Source organism: Lithobates pipiens, unplaced genomic scaffold (genome assembly GCF_037356315.1).
Source record: "Lithobates pipiens isolate NorthernLeopardFrog02 unplaced genomic scaffold, aLitPip1_a1.2 Scaffold_16, whole genome shotgun sequence".
In the NCBI taxonomy this organism is placed as follows: Eukaryota; Metazoa; Chordata; class Amphibia; order Anura; family Ranidae; genus Lithobates; species Lithobates pipiens.
Window position 1 is genome coordinate 482,928,940 of NW_027507748.1, and position 19,131 is coordinate 482,948,070.

The 19,131-nt window shown below is 43.6% G+C and overlaps 1 protein-coding gene across 1 annotated transcript in view; it reads right to left on the reverse strand.

Moving 5' to 3' along the window:
* Nucleotides 1-19,131, reverse strand: part of GPC6 (glypican 6) — a 1,045,088-nt gene that overhangs the window by 156,870 nt on the left and 869,087 nt on the right. The window contains exon 6 of the mRNA XM_077483046.1: nt 1,644-1,787. Coding sequence (XP_077339172.1) covers nt 1,644-1,787 — 144 coding nt within the window. The remainder of the gene's footprint in view (nt 1-1,643; nt 1,788-19,131) is intronic.

Genomic DNA, 19,131 nt, shown 5'->3' on the forward strand with positions numbered 1-19,131 from the left:
AGTGACAATTGCGCGGTCATGCTACACTGTACCCAAATGAAATTTTTATCATTTTGTTCGCACAAATAGAGCTTTATTTTGGTGGTATTTATTCACGACTCCGTTTTTTATTTTTTGCGATATAAGCGCAAAAAAGCGGAAATTTGGAAAAAAAAACAATATTTTCTTTTTTCTACTTCAATAAAAATCCAATAAAATCAAATTTTGTCATAAATTTAAGCCAAAATGTATTCTGCTACATGTTTTTGGTAAAAAAAAATCCGTTAAGTGTATAATAATTGGTTTGTGTGATCAGGGACATATGTACGCAAATGATCATGTACATATGTGTGCAGGTGATCACGTACATATGTGTGCAGATAATCATTGGGACATGTGATTTTAGTGGGACATATGTGGGGGACATGTTTTTATTATTAGGGACATGTGTTTTTATTATTTGGGGACATGTATGTTTTGGGGACATGTGTGGGGACATTGTGTTTATACTGTGTGATGTGTTTACTGTGTGGTGTGTTTACTGTGTACACTAGACTGGTGATCAGTGAGTAAAAAGCTGTAAAAAGCAGCTCATACTCACTGATCAGCAGCCGGCTGCAGCGATCTGCTCTCCTCTCCACAGCGATGACTTCTGTGTGAGGAGAGGAGGAGCCGATTGCCTAGCAACCGGCTGTTTGTTTACATCACATGATGGCCGTGATTGGACACGGCCGTCATGTGATCAGGAGGGCCAATCACAGAGCCCTCCTGCCGATCTGAGATGCGCCGTGTCCGGGTGACACGGGCGCATCGGGATCGCGCCGCTGCGCGGGCACGCGCGCGCGCGATCCCGCTCCTCCTGATGGACGTTCCTGAACGTCCTATCAGGAGTAGGCGGCTCCCACCCGGCCGTATATGTGCATTGGCCGGGTGGGAAGTGGTTAAAGTATAACTAAAGGCAAAACATTTTTTTTTTCGAGTAGAGATAGCTTAGAACACCTGTCAGGTTTAATTGCTGCCTGTTCCCTGTTAAGGAGATTTACTTTCTCTATTTGTCCTGTTTAGGATTTTCATTGAACGTGAAAGTAAAAGAAAGTCACAAATTTTGGTTTGTCCCCAGAAAAGTAATAGGGGGGATATCTTCCAATGGGGGCACTAGTTCTGATGTTCTGAGGGTCCCCAAGGAATTCCCTTAATTTGCAGAGATTTTCTCTGACTTCCTGTTAGTACAGGAAGTAAAGGTAAATCCTTGCAATGGGACACAGATGTGAAAAAAGGGAAAAAAAACTGACAGGGGTGATACCCTCTCTTACCTTAACCAAAATGAAAAAAAATGTTTTGCCTGTAGTTCTACTTTAAAGCCAACTTGGTAAAAATTAAACAATAAAAAAGGTTACAGTGTTAAAAAAAATCAAAATCAAAACATAACACAAGTAAAACGATGTACCATATCCAACACCAACACTGTACAGGATTGTTTTGGTATAGCACTCCAATCTTTATGGTAGACTATAATCCTGTATTAATTGTTGCTGTAAGAGAGGAAATATGAATATTGGGTTATAAGTTTTTTTTTGGGGTGAGAAAACAGCAATACATATACAATTAAAGTACTAGATCTAGTTCTTTATATATAGAATATATAACGTATAGTAAAGGCATACCAATCTATCCATACTGGTACCAACAGCAGTTGTTGGTTTTTCATGTAAACTGTAGGGTTTAAAGTGTATGTTATATCTTCCCGAAAGTGATCTCAGTGTCCTCGAAGAACGAAGAGATTTAGGTTGACCACATCCAAGAAAGACCTGATGAAGACAAAATATATGTATGATAAATTGTAACATACACTATTTAAAAATAGAAGTAAATATTATTGGCATATATATGAAGTAATCAGCATTGTAGCATTATTATGCCGCATACACACGACCGGACAATCCGAAAGACATTCAAACGAACGGATTTGGTCACACACGATCACTCCAAAAGTATGATGGATTTGAACGTGATGACGTAGAAGAAGGAAGTTCTTAGCCAGTAGCCAATTGCTGCCCGGTTTTAGTCCATCGGACTAGCACACAGATGACTGTATTTTTCGACTGGACTCAAGTCCATCGGAAAGATTTGAAGCAAGTTTTATTTCTAGGTCCGCCGGACTTTTGGGAAGAAGAAGTCTGCTGGAGCCCACACATGATGGAATTGTCCGACGGATTGCAGTCTGCCGGACCAAGTCCGTTGAAAAGTCCGGTCGTGTGTACATGGCATTAGACTGACAAAAATGACAAGACCAATGGTGATCTTGCTTTTCTAACCAATCACTGAGGGATAAAATGAATATCCTATTTAGCATCTTGTTAAAAAAAAATTTACAATTAAATTTTGAATATGATTCCCTGTAGCTTAAGGCATTCCTTTGGCTGCAACAAAAAATAAACTAGGAAAAGATTGTGGCCTCTTGAGAGTGCTGGGTGATTGCTGATATACAGCATAGTTATGCATTTTTATATGAGATTATTAGGTACCTTTACAGAGTGAGGTGCAACAACTGTTGAAGCAGCTGAGTGTGCTTAGTGTTTCTTTGTGTATTTGCTTATATGGGCTGAGATGTATACAGGGCCATATTTAATATTGATTGGACCCTGGGCAAACATTTTCTTGCCCCCCTGTGCAATTTTGTTCCCCACCCAACATCCCAAAAAGCAAATAAACACACACAGACTTATGTATTGAATTGTATTGTAACAGTACTCTCTGCCCTCATGTTGTACAGTGCTGCGCAAACTGTCGACGCTATATAAATCCTGTATAATAATCTCAAAAAACATTAAAAAACGTAAACATGAACTGGTCCACGCTCACTGATTGGCTGCTAGGGGTGGGGAGACAGCGGGGGTGGCTTGTAGCCAGAGCTTTTTTTTTTTTTTTTTTTTTTTTTTTTTTTTTTAGAGGATAGGTGCAGGAACTCAGCCTTCCTTGCAGAGAGACATAGAAAAGCTTCAAATAATCAGCGCATTGCAAAAGGAACAAGAGGCACACCGCACTCAGTATTGCATAACACACAAGGCTTAGCAGTGCATACTGTGCAGTGCTGAGGTGTTTGCATCACACAGATCACAGCTCAGCTCAAGGGGCAGTATTTACATATCCACTCCCAAAGTAACCATCTATTGCTCACTTCTGCACACCTGTTTGCTTACCTCTGCACCCCCATCTACATTTCATTTCTGTATCCCTATGTCCACAGTTCACCTCTGTATCCCCCTTCCACAGCTCACCTCTGGACCCCTGGCCACAGCTCACCTCTGGACCCCTGGCCACAGCTCACCTCTGTATCCCTCCATCCACAGCTCACCTCTGTATCCCCCTTACACAGCTCACCTCTGTATCCCCCTTACACAGCTCACCTCTGTATCCCCCTTACACAGCTCACCTCTGTATCCCCCTTACACAGCTCACCTCTGTATCCCCCTTACACAGCTCACCTCTGTATCCCCCTTCCACAGCTCACCTCTGGACCCCTGGCCACAGCTCACCTCTGTATCCCTCCATCCACAGCTCACCTCTGTATCCCCCTTCCACAGCTGACCTCTGGACCCCTGGCCACAGCTCACCTCTGGACCCCTGGCCACAGCTCACCTCTGGACCCCTGGCCACAGCTCACCTCTGTATCCCCCTTCCACAGCTCACCTCTGGACCCTTGGCCACAGCTCACCTCTGTATCCCTCCGTTCGCAGCTCACCTCTGTATCCCTCCATCCACAGCTCACCTCTGTATCCCTCCATCCACAGCTCACCTCTGTATCCCTCCATCCACAGCTCACCTCTGTATCCCTCCATCCACAGCTCACCTCTGTATCCCTCCATCCACAGCTAACCTCTGTATACCTCCCATTCACAGCTCACCTCTGGACCCCCGGCCACAGCTCACCTCTGTATTCCTGCATCCACAGCCACCACATCCAGGACAACACCTATCATGCGCCCTGATCAACACTAGATCAGCAGTCAAGCACAAACACGAAATTCATGATTTTATCACTCAACACAACACAGACTGTCCCTTAATCATGGAAAGCTGACTGTAACACCATTCTAGCAGAGTTAGTGCCTGAGAACTACCTCATCCTAACTTAACATAGAGTCAGTCAAAGAGGAGACGGCCTAGCAGTGATCTATAAATCTCACCTTACGTTCACAAAACCAACTTTACAGAGCTCACTGCCATTCATGGAAACACTCACACTTCAATGTCAAACAACACCTCAGGACACCTTTCACATACTACTGTGCTACAGACCGCCGGGACCAAAGACACACTTCCTTGCACCTTTTATCCAATTCATCTCTACATACACCTTGAAAACCAAAAATCTCCTGCTATTTTGGGACTTTAATCTCTGGGCAAACTCCTCCCAGGACTCCATCGCTACCATTTGCATCAACCAACTGGAAGCACTAGGCCTGCAGCAACTGATAAATGCTCCCATGCATGCTTCGGGCCATACCCTTGACCTCATGTTCAAACAAAACATGGATATTAACACAATTGATAACATGCCATTGCCTTGGACCGACCACCAGGTGATCAAATTAAAAATAAACATCACTTACCAAATACCATTACACTCAACAACAATACACTGGACAAGATCACAGAAGAAACTATGCTCACAACTCTTCAAAATGACACTATCCAACAAAATAGCGGTGTTAACCCAAAACTAAACTGAAGACACACTCAACTCCCTTAACACAGCATTATTACAGACAGCAGACATAGTCACACCAATATGCAGAGCACCCACCTGCAAAAACAATTCGGGCTGGTTCAATGACTCTCTTACATCACTGAAACAAGAACGCAGAAGAGCTGAAGGAGCATGGAGAAGGAACCCAACAATGGAAAACCAAACAAATTACAAATCACTCATCACAAGATACCACAAAGCCATCTTCATAGCAAAAAAAGAACATTTCTCCAAAACCATCTCAATAGCCGTAAAGCGCCCTCGAGCACTTTTCAAACTAATCGCTCAGACTATGAACCCCACCTGTTTAGAGTCTCCAGCAAACAAAACACAAGAATTCTGCAATGAGTTATCTGATTTTTTCATTGACAAAATTGCAACCATTCGGGAAATAATGCAGCACAACATAGCAAGTAACCCCACTCGGCCAGAACTATAAGAAAAAAAACACACAAAGTTTCTACAACCACTGAGATTTACTCTGGTCCCAGTCACCACTGACACCAAAACCATCACCAGAAACCTCAGAGACAGCACCTCGCCAAAGGACATTATTCCCACAAAACTTCTGAAAGAATGTACCGACATCCTGCCACCTATCATAACATACCTCATAAACCAGTCATTTAACCACTTAAAGTGGAAGTAAACTCCCCTATCGTTTTCAGCCAAGGAAGCTGCCATCTTTGCCTCTGTTTAATCTTCAACTTGTATGGTGCTGCACATGTGTTTCGTTATGACAATAACCATTGGATGGTTTGATAGTTTGGCTGAGAGCACACCCAATGTGCAGTTAGCATTCCCGGCATGCCTTTTTTTTTAACTGTTTAAATCCATGGGTTTACTTCCACTTTAAGCCTCGGAGCATTTTTCAGTCCAAAGACCAGACCATTTTTTGCGATTCGGCACTGCGTCGCTTTTTGTCCTTTTGTTCCCACAAATAGAGCTTTCTTTTGGTGGTATTTGATCACCCCTGCGTTTATAATTTTTTGCGCTATAAACAAAAAAAGAGTGACAATTTTGAAAAAACACATTCTTTTTTACATTTTGCTATAATAAATATCCCCCAAAAATATATAAAAAAACAAACCTTTCCCTCAGTTTAGGCCAATACATATTCTTGGTAAAAAAAAATAAAAAATCAAAATAAGCTTTTCTTGATTGGTTTGCGCAAAAGTTATAGCGTTTACAAAATAGGGGATAGTTTTATGGCATTTTTATTAATATCTTTTTTTTTTTTTTACTAGTAATGGTGGCAATCAGCGATTTTTATGGTGACTGCGACATTATGCCAGACACATCGGACATTTTTGACACATTTTTGGGACCATTGTCATTTATACAGCAATCAGTGCTATACAAATGCACTGATTCCTGGTTCAATGACACTGGCAGTCAAGGGGTTAACCACTAGGGGCCGGGGAGGGGTTAAGTGAACCCTGGGGAGTGTTTCTAACTGTGTGGGGGGCGTAGCTGTGTATGACACATCACTGATCTCTGCTCCGATCACAGGGAGCAGAGATCAGTGACACTGTCATTAGGCAGAATGGGGAGGTGCTTGTTTACATTAGCATCTCCCCATTTTTCCTCCCCGTGAGACGATTGCAGGTATCCCCGTGACAATCGAGTCTGCGGGACCGGCGATCAGACTCACGGAGGTCCCGACGTGCGATGGCACGTCGGCAAATTTAAAGGGACATACCTGTATGCCCATTTGCCTGTCTGTGCCATTCTGCCAACATACATTGGCGTGCATCGGTCGGCATGTGGTTAAAGGAAGAATTATCCTGACCTCCCTCAAACAAGGCACAATCAAACCCCTCCTAAAGAAGCCTAACCTCGATCCTAAAGACCCAAACAACCGCAGACCTGTCACAAGCCTTAACACCTTCTCCAAAATTATCGAGAAAGCAGTAGTACAACAGCTACAACTGGACACCCATAAACTCTTGGACCCACTACAATTTGGTTTCTTCCCTGGCCACGGGACAGAAACTGCACTCCTCAAAATCTGGGGTGACACCCTCAAAGCTGCAGATGAAGGAGAATCACGTCTCCTGGTGCTGCTGGACCTCAGTGCAGCATTCGACACAGTAGACCACGAAACCCTGCTCACTCGTCTCACAGAAGTAGCTGGAGTTACAGACTTACCTTGAGTCGCATCCTTCCTAGAGAGCCGATCTCAGAAAGTGAAACTAGGAACGTTCACTTCCACAAAAAATTACATGCATAGTCCCTCAAGGATCACCCCTGTCACCTGTGCTCTTTAACATTTGTCTCCGCCCACTCCTCGAAAACTGTCTCTCATTGATCGACGATTGGATGATGGAGAGCTCCCTTAAACTCAACGGATCCAAAACAGAACTCCTCTTCCTTCACGCAAACCGAAAAACAAAAACCCTGGCACGATGTCCACACCACTCACCTTCCTCAGACAACTCATCACCCCCAACACTAAAGCCAAAAGCCTTGAAGTCATCTTTGACTCAAACATGATGATGGATGCACAAATAAGATCAGTAGTCAGCGGATCCCACTACCTTTTTCGCCTACTGCGTAGACTCATCCCCTTCATCATGGAACGAGATACAGCAGCAGTAGTTGGAACAGTCATCAATTCCCGACATGACTACACAAATTCCCTCTACCTAGAACTTCCAAAATACCAAATTTCGCGTCTACAAACCGTCCAGAACACAGCAGCCAGACTGGTAACTGGAAAAAAACCATGGGAATCAATCACCCAGTCCCTAAGGACCCCCAATTGTCTAGCTGTGAAGTATTAATTTACATTCAAGGCCCTCTGCCTCTCTCACAAATGTACACAAGGAAAAGCCCTGCAATACCTCTGCGACAAAATAAAGTACTAAACCCCAGGTCGCACTCTCCGGTCAACTAACCAGAACCTCCTCCACCTCCCCAAGACCTGTTATAAATGAGGCGAACAAAGGTTCACAGTCCAAGGACCGTGGAATGCTCTACCCGCAGACATCCACTCGGAAGAAAACTATCTGGCGGACACTGGCGGCAAAAGCGCCCTGAGGCGATTTAGTTTGCATATGTAGCACTATACAAGTTATTCATTCATTTATTCAGCCACAGCTCACCTCTGTATCCCTCCATCCACAGCTCACCTCAGTATCCCCCCATCCACAGCTCACCTCTGTATCCCCCCTGTCCACAGCTCACCTCTGTATCCCCCCGTTCACAGCTCACCTCTGTATCCCTCCATCCACAGCTCACCTCTGTATCCCCCCCATCTAAAGCTCACCTCTGTATCCCCCCATCCACAGCTCACCTCTGTATCCCTCCTATTCACAGCTCACCTCTGGACTCCCATCCACAGCTCACCTCTGTATCCCTCCTATTCACATCTCACCTATGGACCCCCAGCCACAGCTCACCTCTGTATCCCTCCTATTCACAGCTCACCTCTGTATCCCTCCTATTCACAGCTCACCTCCGTATCCCTCCTATTCACAGCTCACCTCTGGACCCTCAGCCACAGCTCACCTCTGTATCCCTCCTATTCACAGCCCACCTCTGTATCCCTCCTATTCACAGCTCACCTCTGTATCCCTCCTATTCACAGCTCACCTCTGTATCCCTCCTATTCACAACTCACCTCTGGACCCTCAGCAACAGCTCATCTCTGTATCCCTCCTTTCACAGCTCACCTCTGTATCCCCCCCTCCACTGCTCACCTCTAGACCCCCAGCCACAGCTCACTCCTGTATCCCTCTGTCCACAGCTCTTCTGTGTATCCCTCCATCCACAGCTCACCTCTGTATCCCCCCGTACATAGCTCACCTCTGTATCCCCCCCTGCACAGCTCACTTCTGTATCTCCCCATCCACAGCTCACCTCTGTATCCCTCTCCCGTCGACAGCTCACCTCTGTATCCCCCCATCCACAGCTCACCTCTGTAGTCCTCTGTCCACAGCTCACTTATGTATCCCCCTGTCCACAGCTCACCTCTGTATACCTCCGTCCACAGCTCACCTCTGTATCTCCCCATCCACAGCTCACCTCTGTATCCCCCATCCACAGCTCACCTCTGTAGCCCTCCATTCACAGCTCCCCTTTGTATCCCCCATCCACAGCTCAGCTCTGTATCCCCCCATCCACAGCTCTCCTCTGTATCCCCTCCATATAGCTCACCTCTGTATCCCCTCCCCTCATATAGCTCACCTCTGTATCCTCCCCCCACATAGCTCACCTCTGTATCCCCCCCACATAGCTCACCTCTGTATCCCCCCCACATAGCTCACCTATATACCAGCTTACATCTCAAGCTGTAAATATGAAGCAGCTTACACAACCTGCCCCCTCACTACACAACTCTCACCTCTTTTCACATAATTCACCCTCCTCCCCACCTTGCACTATACCTCCATGGCTCCAACCTCACAACAGCTAATTCTCTGCAGAAGCTCCCTCCCCCTCTCTCTACAGTTCTTCACAGCAGTGCAACACAGTACAGTGTCCGCTCAACAGACATGCAGCAGTAGAACACAGCCAGAACACTTCATTTGGTGCTGTGCTACACAGGTCTGACAGGCGAGGGTGGGGGCAGGAGGAACACAGAGTGCTGCTCTGCCTCCTTCCCTATCACAGATGCAACTGCTCCGGTGGTCATAGCGTGGTCGCTTGTGAGAGCAGGGGGGGGTCAGGGGGATGGTTGGCTACACTTTCTACTTCGGGAAAACTGCAGGCTACATGGGGCTCAAAGAGCAGCTGCTTTGGGCCCCCCAACAATGACTGGGACCTGGGCAGCTGCCCGTTTGCCCCACGTTAAAGACGGCCCTGGATGTATACATTCTGCACCTGCGCCAATGTCACTGGTTACACGTTACACAATGTAGCAGCTTTTTGTTTTTATAAATTTGGGTATTTGAGTTATGATATCCAGGTTTCTGCTGTACAGATGTCTTTTCTGTGAAGAGCTGTAGCTGTGACCATTTTAATACTAATACTTATAGTAGTCATATCCAGGCTAGTATTTTGTTTTTCTAATATAATATTTTTTTGGGAAAAAAAAGAAATAATAAGGCTAAAATAGGGAGAATGGAAAAGAAAAGGAGAAAAAGAGAGAGAAAGAAAAAACAAAATAAAAGAAAAGGAAGGAAAAAAAGAAAAAAAAAAGAAAAGGATAAAAGGGAAAAGAAAAGACAAATGAGAAGAAAAAAGAAAAATGAAAAGAAAAGACAAAGAAAAAGGCAAGGAAAGACAAGAAAAAAAAGAGAGAATGATAAAATAGAAAAGGAAAAGAAAAAGGAAAGGAAAAGACAAAAGAAATGAAAAGGAAGGAAAAGAAAAAGGAAAAGAAAAAGGAAAAGAAAAAAAAGAAAAAGAAAAAAATTGACTGGGTGTCATGGAACATCAGTACTTTAGAGACAACTCACATTTTTAGAAGGGTGTCAGCAAGCACATCTTCTGTATACATCTCTTTTTTTCAAGGTATATATAAAGAGCCCTAAAGCCCCATACACACAATCAGATTTTCTGCTGATTTTTTCCTTCATATTTACCAAAACCATATAATATGATATCAAATCTTAGGAGTTAAAATTTGTATGCAATCAGACAGGCCCTTGCACTACACGGTTTTGGAAAATCTGAAGGAAAAAATCAGCAGAAAATCTGATAGTGTGTATGGGGCTTAAGACTCTCCTTCCCCATTTTTTCAGCTTAATGTTCCAAATATGCCCAGACCTCCCAAGATAAAGCAAACATAAAATAAAAAAATCTTGTGCCTATGTTCCTTCTTACCCTGTTGCTGTTTGGTAATTACTGTATGCCCTTGGTCATGTGACAATCTACTGTAATTCATCAGGCAGCTATACTATCTAGCACCAATATTTATAAATGACCAACCAGTATCCTTGTATACGAAAGATGAACATTGGATTTGCATTATTTAATTCGAGAAAATCTTGCATATCATTTATCATAGACCAATCGAAACTGCAATAGTCCCAAATGCACAATCATCTGAAGATTTTAAACTATATGCCAAGGCACATCTGTAATTAATGTAGTAAATATTTTACAATTACTTGGGTATTCATTTCCAGAATTTGTTACAACTAATATTCAATATTAAAATTCATAATATCCGTAGGCTTTACACAATTTTGTTTTAATAACCAGACACAGCAACAGCTGTTTCAAACTGTAAAATATGTTTATAAATTAATGTAGTAAGAGGAAACAAATATGTTTTAATAATGGGTTCGTAAATGTTTATGAATCATACCTATTTGCTAGAAATGATAAATAATAATGAGCATAGCAAACACAACATTGCATCATTATACCATACATAACGATATGTAATACTGGTGAGTTGAAGCGTTTACTGAATTTTATGTATTCTTTTATGTACCAGTAATCATCTACTCTTTAGGATTATAATTAGAGCATCCTGAATGTACCAAGTATAAAACAAGATAAAATCATTAGGATTGACTTATAAAAATGTATACAGCAAAATTGATTTTGCCCAACACACGCAAACAGATTAGCGCTGTCTTGTGTATAGTAAGTTGTAAAAAAAAAGCCAACATTGATCTGGATGCTATTTACAATCTATATATTTTCTTTGTCCAAGCTTATATTGTCCTTAGTTAAAACTGCATGTCAAAATGTTCAGTAGATGCAGGCATATAGAAATGGGAAATTATACGCAATTATTTTGGAAAGGTTGATCTTTCCCTAACCCCATAGTCAATTAATATACCCATCACAATAAAATTGAAAGATGAATATTGAGGAAAGTAAAAATGCTTCCTTATAGTGAGGTTGCCCCCATACTGAGAGGGTTCAATGCTCGTTAAAAGTGGTTGTAAACCTAGTTATACCACTTGTACCTAAAGGAATGCCTATAATAAGGCTTACCTGTACCTACTGTAAATATTTCCTAAACCTGCACAGTTCAAAAGATATTTACCATATAAGCTTGGCCGACATCATTGGCGCATGCGCACTAAAGAAACGGTCTGCTTGTGCCATTTCTTCAAAGCCAGTGTGCCGTGGCTCTCATGCACATTTATGGAAGTAATGTCGTTGCGGCTCCGGCCAATCACAGCGCCAGAGCCCACAAAACCGGAAATAACTCCAGGAGAGATGTCACCGGTCACAGTGGTGTGCGGGGACCGCTACAACAACTGATCTAAGATAAGTATTTCATAATGAGCTAGTATGTGATGCATACTAGCTCATTATGCCTTTGTCTTTCAGGTTTATTTTAGTTTTTTTGGTTTGCAACCACTTTAAGTCTAGGCGACCAGAAAAAGTAATCTTAGCTTACCAAATCCCCAGTCCCTGCAGCCTCCTCTCCCCTGTGATCCAGCAGTCCCAGACCTTTTGATTTAATCAAGTACATCTGAATTATCATTGTGGTAGGGTTTCAAGTGGGCACAATAGAAGAGGGTTGGGACTTTAAATGAAGCACCCTAAGGTGCCTCCATCCCGGTAATGAATAAAAAAGGAAAAGGGAATTGGGACTTTGAATGAATGACTTTGGTTTCAAGTGGGCCTGTCACAATATTAACAGATCTAAGATATTATCTAATAAGGAATGGTAAATTACTATCCTAAACAGACTAATACAACTTTGAGTGGTGGTATGCTGAACCTAAAATTGGTCTGAGAGACTTTTATACATTTTGGGTAGGATTAGAGAACAATCACACATGTGCTTGTGCCTATTTATTTCAAATTATGCCTGCTTTTGTTTTGACCGATGAATTTAAGGTGGACCTGATTGAAAAATTAAGAGTTGCTATGTTATAGGGAACATTTTGCAATGTTAAAGTATAAGCCCAGTCAAATCCTATCTTAACTTAAATCTGCTCCCACCCCCATTCTAAGCCCTATACTAACTACCCTGTAGAGGAAAGATGGAGAGGAAAAGACCTAATCTAAAGTCCATCTGCCAAGTTTCAGTGATAGTGAGCCTTTGTAGATTTCCAACTCAGGGTTCCCCAGCATGGAGTCTAAGCCCCAGCCTGCTTCTTTACTAGGGCTCCTAATGGTGAGGATGGACTGGCAACAAGCTGTAAGCAGGCCACAACCCCCAGGTATGCCCTGCTTAGGATGTGGAGACCACTAGCATGTGCAGAGTACAAATGGCAGGAGACAGAAGCAAATCCAGGAAACAAGCCAAGGTCAGGGTGGGTGGCAGTCAAATACAAACAGTAGACAAAGCAGGGGATTGGTACATGGGAAGTCAGACACTTGATATACATAATAGTAGGCAAACTGGAGCTCAGAGTGGAAGTTGCTCAGGCAACGCAGGTTGCACTTTGCATGTCAGATAGGAAAGCAAACTGGGAGGCAGGCCAAGAAGTAATAGAAGGGAAAGGAAATATAAACCCACAAAATAGCAGGATTTGCCCATAAGTAAGCATAGAAGACAAACAACAAATGTAAAAGGACTCACAGGTCTAGGAGAACCACTGCAACAAGGAGGTAAAAATGACTGCAGACTAAAACGTGACAGCGCCTGTCTGATTACGTGATCTCCAAAGCGGCCAGTTTTAGTGAAGAGGAGAAATCGCAGACAACAGCTATAAGGCCCATGTGGTGACATTACCCATAGATGTACTATAAGGCATTCATTGTTGGCTGTCCATTCTCTACCCAGAAGCCAGCCCTGGGAGATGATCATGTCACATGTTTCCTCTACAGGGTAGTTAGTGTAGGACCTAGAATGGGGATGGGAACAGGTTTACGTTTAGATTTTACTGGACTTCTACTGTAATTGTACCCAGCACTATCCTGAAGGATTTAACCTTTGTCTGAAATTTCTCCAGAAAAAAAGGCAATTAATTTGCCTTGGCATTCTTGAACTGCTGCCTCATATTTTTATATCTGCAGCTTGAGATCATTTAAGGCACTATGCTTCTGTCTTCTAGACTCATGAGATTTGGTGATGTCATTATCATATTGCTTATCTTACTGGAAAGAACGTATCTGAAGGTCTGCAGTGCAAACATCTCCCTGCTTCTGCTTTATTTATTCTGTGGATATGTGTTTCCTGCACCTCCACTGTTGCTTCTCGTAAATAACCCCAATAATTATCAGATTACCAGTCATCAGGGGGCAGCTCTGATATGGGGAAGCAAAGCCCTGTCTCTATCAAGATGACCATCTCTGCACTGAGTCAAAGTTTGAAAAAAGGCAATGTAAGTCAAAAACAATGAAAAGATCAACTGAAGGCAAATCACAGGCAGTATTAATGACCCTTGAGGGCCATTTGCCCCCTGCTTGTCTTTTTTGGGGAGCCCTTCCACAGTACAGCCCCTCTTTAGGGTATTGTGTGGAGTGGTTCACAACCAGAGCCATGGCTCGACTCCACTCCCTCCGTCTTCTGATTGGCTCACTGGCTGTGATTGACAGGAGTGTGAGCCAATGGCTCCCCCCTGCTGCCAAAAGCCAATCAGGAGTGAGAGTCCCCAGACAGCCAAGGCTCTCATGGACATTGCTGAATTGCTGAAGGGGGCTTAAGAATTAGGGGGGGCTGCTGCACACAGAAGGTTTTTACCTTCATACATAGCATGCATTAAGATTAAAAATCTTGTGCCTTTACAACCACTTTAACAAAGAACGTGCTATGCTTAGAATGCAGTAGTCAGGAGTAAGAAATGTAAAACACAGTGAGGGGAATTTATCAAAACTGGTGCAGTCAGAATTTGGAACAGTGCATAGCAACCGATCAGCTTTTATCTTCAGCTTGTTCAACTTTAAAAATGAAAGCTATGAGCTGATTGGTTGCCATGCACAGCTGCTCCAGATCCTGTCTGCTTTAGATTCAGACAGGTGCTGAGACAGGTCCTGTATGCTGAGCCAATTTTTGCTGCATCTGCATCCACCAGAGAGCTTCACCTATAGAACTGGGTGCACAGATCCGAAAGCAGATACTATGCATTTGGATACATGCATTTCTTGCTGTTTGCAGGTCAAATTTTGACATTTGACTATGTCCATGCAGCTGCTGCATCCCAATTGACTTTGACTGAACTAGCTGCACAGGGATGCACAGAACACCATGCATCCCCACGAGGTACATGGCCATCACACTGGGCATGGACTCATGCTCCATGTGAATGAGGCCTAATTGTCATGTGGGCCAGATAGCAGGAAAGAGGAGATGTCAGGTAATTAAAAGAGAAGTATGGAAATTGTATTTATGAATAATACTTACCTAGGTAGATGCTGCATCTGTCTGCCACCAGTTCTAAGGCTGAGAAATTAATAATCAAACAGCCGATCACTCAGTTCACAGTGCTCCCCTGAGCAGAGAGCTGGTGGCTGTGGAGAGGGCGGAAGTGGCTGGCTCAGGCTCTCTCAGCAGCTCACTGAGAGGCTGAGCTGGGTGCCAGTCCAGGCATGTGAGCAGATCCCAGCCATATGGGTGTGATCTTTCCCTAGAGCTGGGTGCAGGTCCAGGCATGTGAGCAGAGCCCAACCATACGGGTGCAATCTTTCCCCAGAGCTGGGTGCCGGTCCAGGCATGTGAGCAGATCCCAACCATACGGATGCGATCTTTCCCCAGAGCTGAGTGCCAGTCCAGGCATTTGAGCAGATCCCAACCATATGGGTTCGATCTTTCCCCAGCCTGGACCGACTCTGTGACATCAGCATTTCCTAGTCAAAGGGCTCCTCTGCACCCACCCCCCTTAGTCCAAGGCCTCCTTTGCTTGTGTGATTTTGCTGGATGCCAGTCCAGGCATGTGAGCAGATACCAGCCATATGGGTGTGATCTTTCAGCAGAGCTGGGTGCCGGTCCAGGCATGTGAGCAGATCCCAACCATACAGGTGCAATCTTTACCCAGAACTGGGTGCTGATCCAGGCATGTGAGTAGATCCCAATCATAAGGGTGTGATCTTTCCCCATTCTGGACCGACTCTGTGACATCAGCATTTCCTAGTCAAAGGTCTCCTCTGCACCCACCCCCCTTAATCCAAGGCCTCCTCTGCACTCCTCTTCTAGTCCAAGGCTTCTTTACAGCCCACCCCAAGTTTAGAGCCTCCTCTGAACCCTGCTCTCTGAATCTAGGTCCTTTATAAACCCCACTTTTCAACTCCAGGGCCTCCTCTACATCCCCCATTCCAGGGCCTCCTTTGCACCCCCCAGTCCAGGGCCTCCTGTGTACTCCCCACCTAGTCCATGACCTCCTCTGCACACCCCAGTCCAGGGCCTCCTCTGCACCCCCCAGTCCAGGGCCTCCTCTGCATCCCCCAAGTTCAGCGTCTCCTCTGCATCCCCCAAGTCCAGGGTCTCCTCGGCACCCCCCCCCCCCCCACAGCTCAATGCCTCCTCTGCACTCCACCGCCCAGAGCCTCCTTTGCACCCCCCTCAGCCCAGGGCCTTCACTGCACCCCTTCAGCCCAGGGCCTCCTCCGCACCCCCCCCCCGTCCAGGGCCTCCTCCACACTCCACAGTCCAGGGTCTCCTCCACACCCCCCCGTCCAGGGCCTCCTTTGCACCTCCCCTCAGTCGAGGTCATTCTTTGAAACATCCCCTTCTCTGGGATGCCTCACACAGAAAAGACACAGGCTGTTTGGGTACTGGGAAGGACTAGGAGGGAAACCTGCCTATCCATTAAACTTGATCGGGTGGCATTCACACCCTTAGAGCAGCGGTTCTCCGTGCAGTTGGGGGCTGTGCCCCCTAGATGCATCACCCGGGGAAAGTGCCAGCCCTGCCCCCGTAGTTTCAGCCCTGATTGTGTTTCCTATTTGAGCCCTACCCACACCTGTTAAGCTACATTTTTAAATATCTTTTCCCTCTCCATCCAGTTTTCTTGTGAAGCTTCTTCTTTCTTAACAATGACTTCTCAGACCACCAATGGCAGCTAATCTGTTACAGTTGCCATGAGAACATGCATACCTCATATTGGGCCAATTTTAAAAGGTAACTCCACCTTCGTGTGGAAAAAAAAATCAAATAAAGAAAAAATAATATAGCGTATACAATTGCAATTGAATGTTATTAAAAATGAACTTTCCTTTTCAATCTACAGCTCTGTAATTTTCTGAGAATGAATTGCAATTTGGCTACCTGGAGTTGTTCTGTACACAGAATGTGTACAGAATGCTCCCCAGAAACATAATTCCCTGCTTGTGTGATTTGGCTCACCAATTTTCCCAGAAGTCTGCACTAAGATATAGGTCAGATTCCAGGCATCCCATGCAACAAAAATTGCATTTTTGGTGAGATACTCTCAATAGAAAATCATATCTAAAGGGATGCAGGCCCAGCAGTTTTCCTCATTAGAGCCCCGCAGGTGCCCAGGTAATTGATAATACGAAATCACTCCCGTTAGAGCACAGAGATACAAACACACAGGTATTTCTTCAGAATAACAAAAGGTAGGAATCTGCAACTAAGTTTGTTATAATCCTTGCAATGTACACAGATCACCCAGAGGGGAATGTTTTTTCTCAACAAAAGTGGAGTTACTCATTGAGGAAAAGGATAGTGTTTAACTATTTTTTAAAAAGATAAACTTACATTATTATTTTTGCTATGCTGCAAAAATTCCATTAAAAAAATATAGTAAAGCCTGTCAAATCTACACAATTCACTAAATATGTATTCAGCTCGATGACCTCTTTATTCATTTATTAGCAATATTTCTGTTTGAGTGTAATGATTTAACAAGCATGAGCAGCCCTTTTGTTCTGCGATGCTTGGCCTCAGCTACACTGCTCTAAAATGGCTGACAGGAAACAGAATAGAAAATCTCTGATCAATAGCAATAGAGTGCCATGGCTTTATAACTACCTCACGTTCTTAGTACAAGCAAATTCCTTGCTCTGACAAGCAGTAAAAATATATGAGTACCTGTCTGAGGGTGCTAATGGTTGTAGTTAAAATGCACAGAAAGACTTTTTTTTTAAGCCTACCTCAACTTTAATGATTATTTTCCATGGAAAATAATAAAAATGATTCTTGCATCATGGCATGCTACCTTAGATTGACAATTTGAGCTAAATGTTACATTTTTCAAGAACAATCCAAGTTGATTAAGAGTTTAATATTACCTAGCAAACAGCTGTTGGCATACTGCAGAATACCAATAAATTGCATCCCTCTGATCAAATAAAGGGCTTAAATTGGAAGGCGAGAAATAACTATCATCTCAGAAGTTTATTATCATGTCAGAGTCTTCCTAAAATAGAGCAAATTGAAGTAAAAGAGCAGATCATTTAATGGTGTATCTCCTAAGTAAAAGCAAAGTATGCTGTTTAAAATGTGAAATATAAGAGGCGCTGTATACTCTGTACTAAGCTGATCAATAAACAACTCTGACCATCTTTTTCATTTAGGAATAATAACAAAACAAACACCAAGGGCATTCTGTGCAGCTTATAGCAACGGCCATTAAAAGATTTACAAAAAAACATGTAAGCTTAAGATATAGCTGTAAAAGATTAACTTGAAAATTCTGTTTTGAATTCATATATATTTTTAATTCTTTAGGATATTATCAACAAAATCCCCATCTGCAACTGCTAATAGTAATCATAGTAAAAAACGTAATGGGCGGGGTCCTGATGACCAGCATTGGTCAATTCAGGTAACAGGTTACCGGCTCACCTAATAGGGTGGTGTTCCTTATCAAAACAGTAGTCAAGTAGTCAAAATAATAGGGGAGTGGGAATAGGACCCAAGGTGTCCTTACCTTCAGTGAAGGAAAAGGAACAAACTGCGGTTTAACCTGATATAACGTTATTAGAATTAGTAGAAAAAAATATATATATTTATCATTGAAAGGAAAGCATAAACAATAGGAAATTGCATGTGGTAAAAACTGACAACATTGTCACTTAAAAACGCATTTTTTGCCTAAGTGCAGTTGTATTTATACATACTTAAAAATGCATGCCCATGAGTGGCATTCACACTCCCCTTTTATTTTGACAACTGCTAATAGTGTTTACCTATATCCTACAACCCTATGCATGATGAGGTCAATCATTCAAAGCTTTTGTGCATGTGCTGCATCAGGCTATAGAGAGTATTGGTCATAACTGGACTTAATGTGGAGCTCCACCCAAAAGGAGAAGCGCTGCTGGTCTGCCTCCCCCCCTTCCCTCCGCTGCCACATTTGGCACTTTTTTTTGGGGGGGGGGGCATTTACAAAATACAGCGTGCTTCGCACAGTGGGAGACTGGCTGTGAAGCCGTGAGACTTCACTGCTTGTCTCCCTTAGTCAAGATGATGGCGCCAACACCCGATAGCTGATTAATCACTTCAATACAGGGCACTTTCACCCCCTTCCTGCCCAGGTAAATTTTCAGCTTTCAGCATTGTCACACTTTGAATGACAATTGCACGGTCATGCAATGCTGTACCCATATGACATGTTTTATCTTTTTTTCCCACA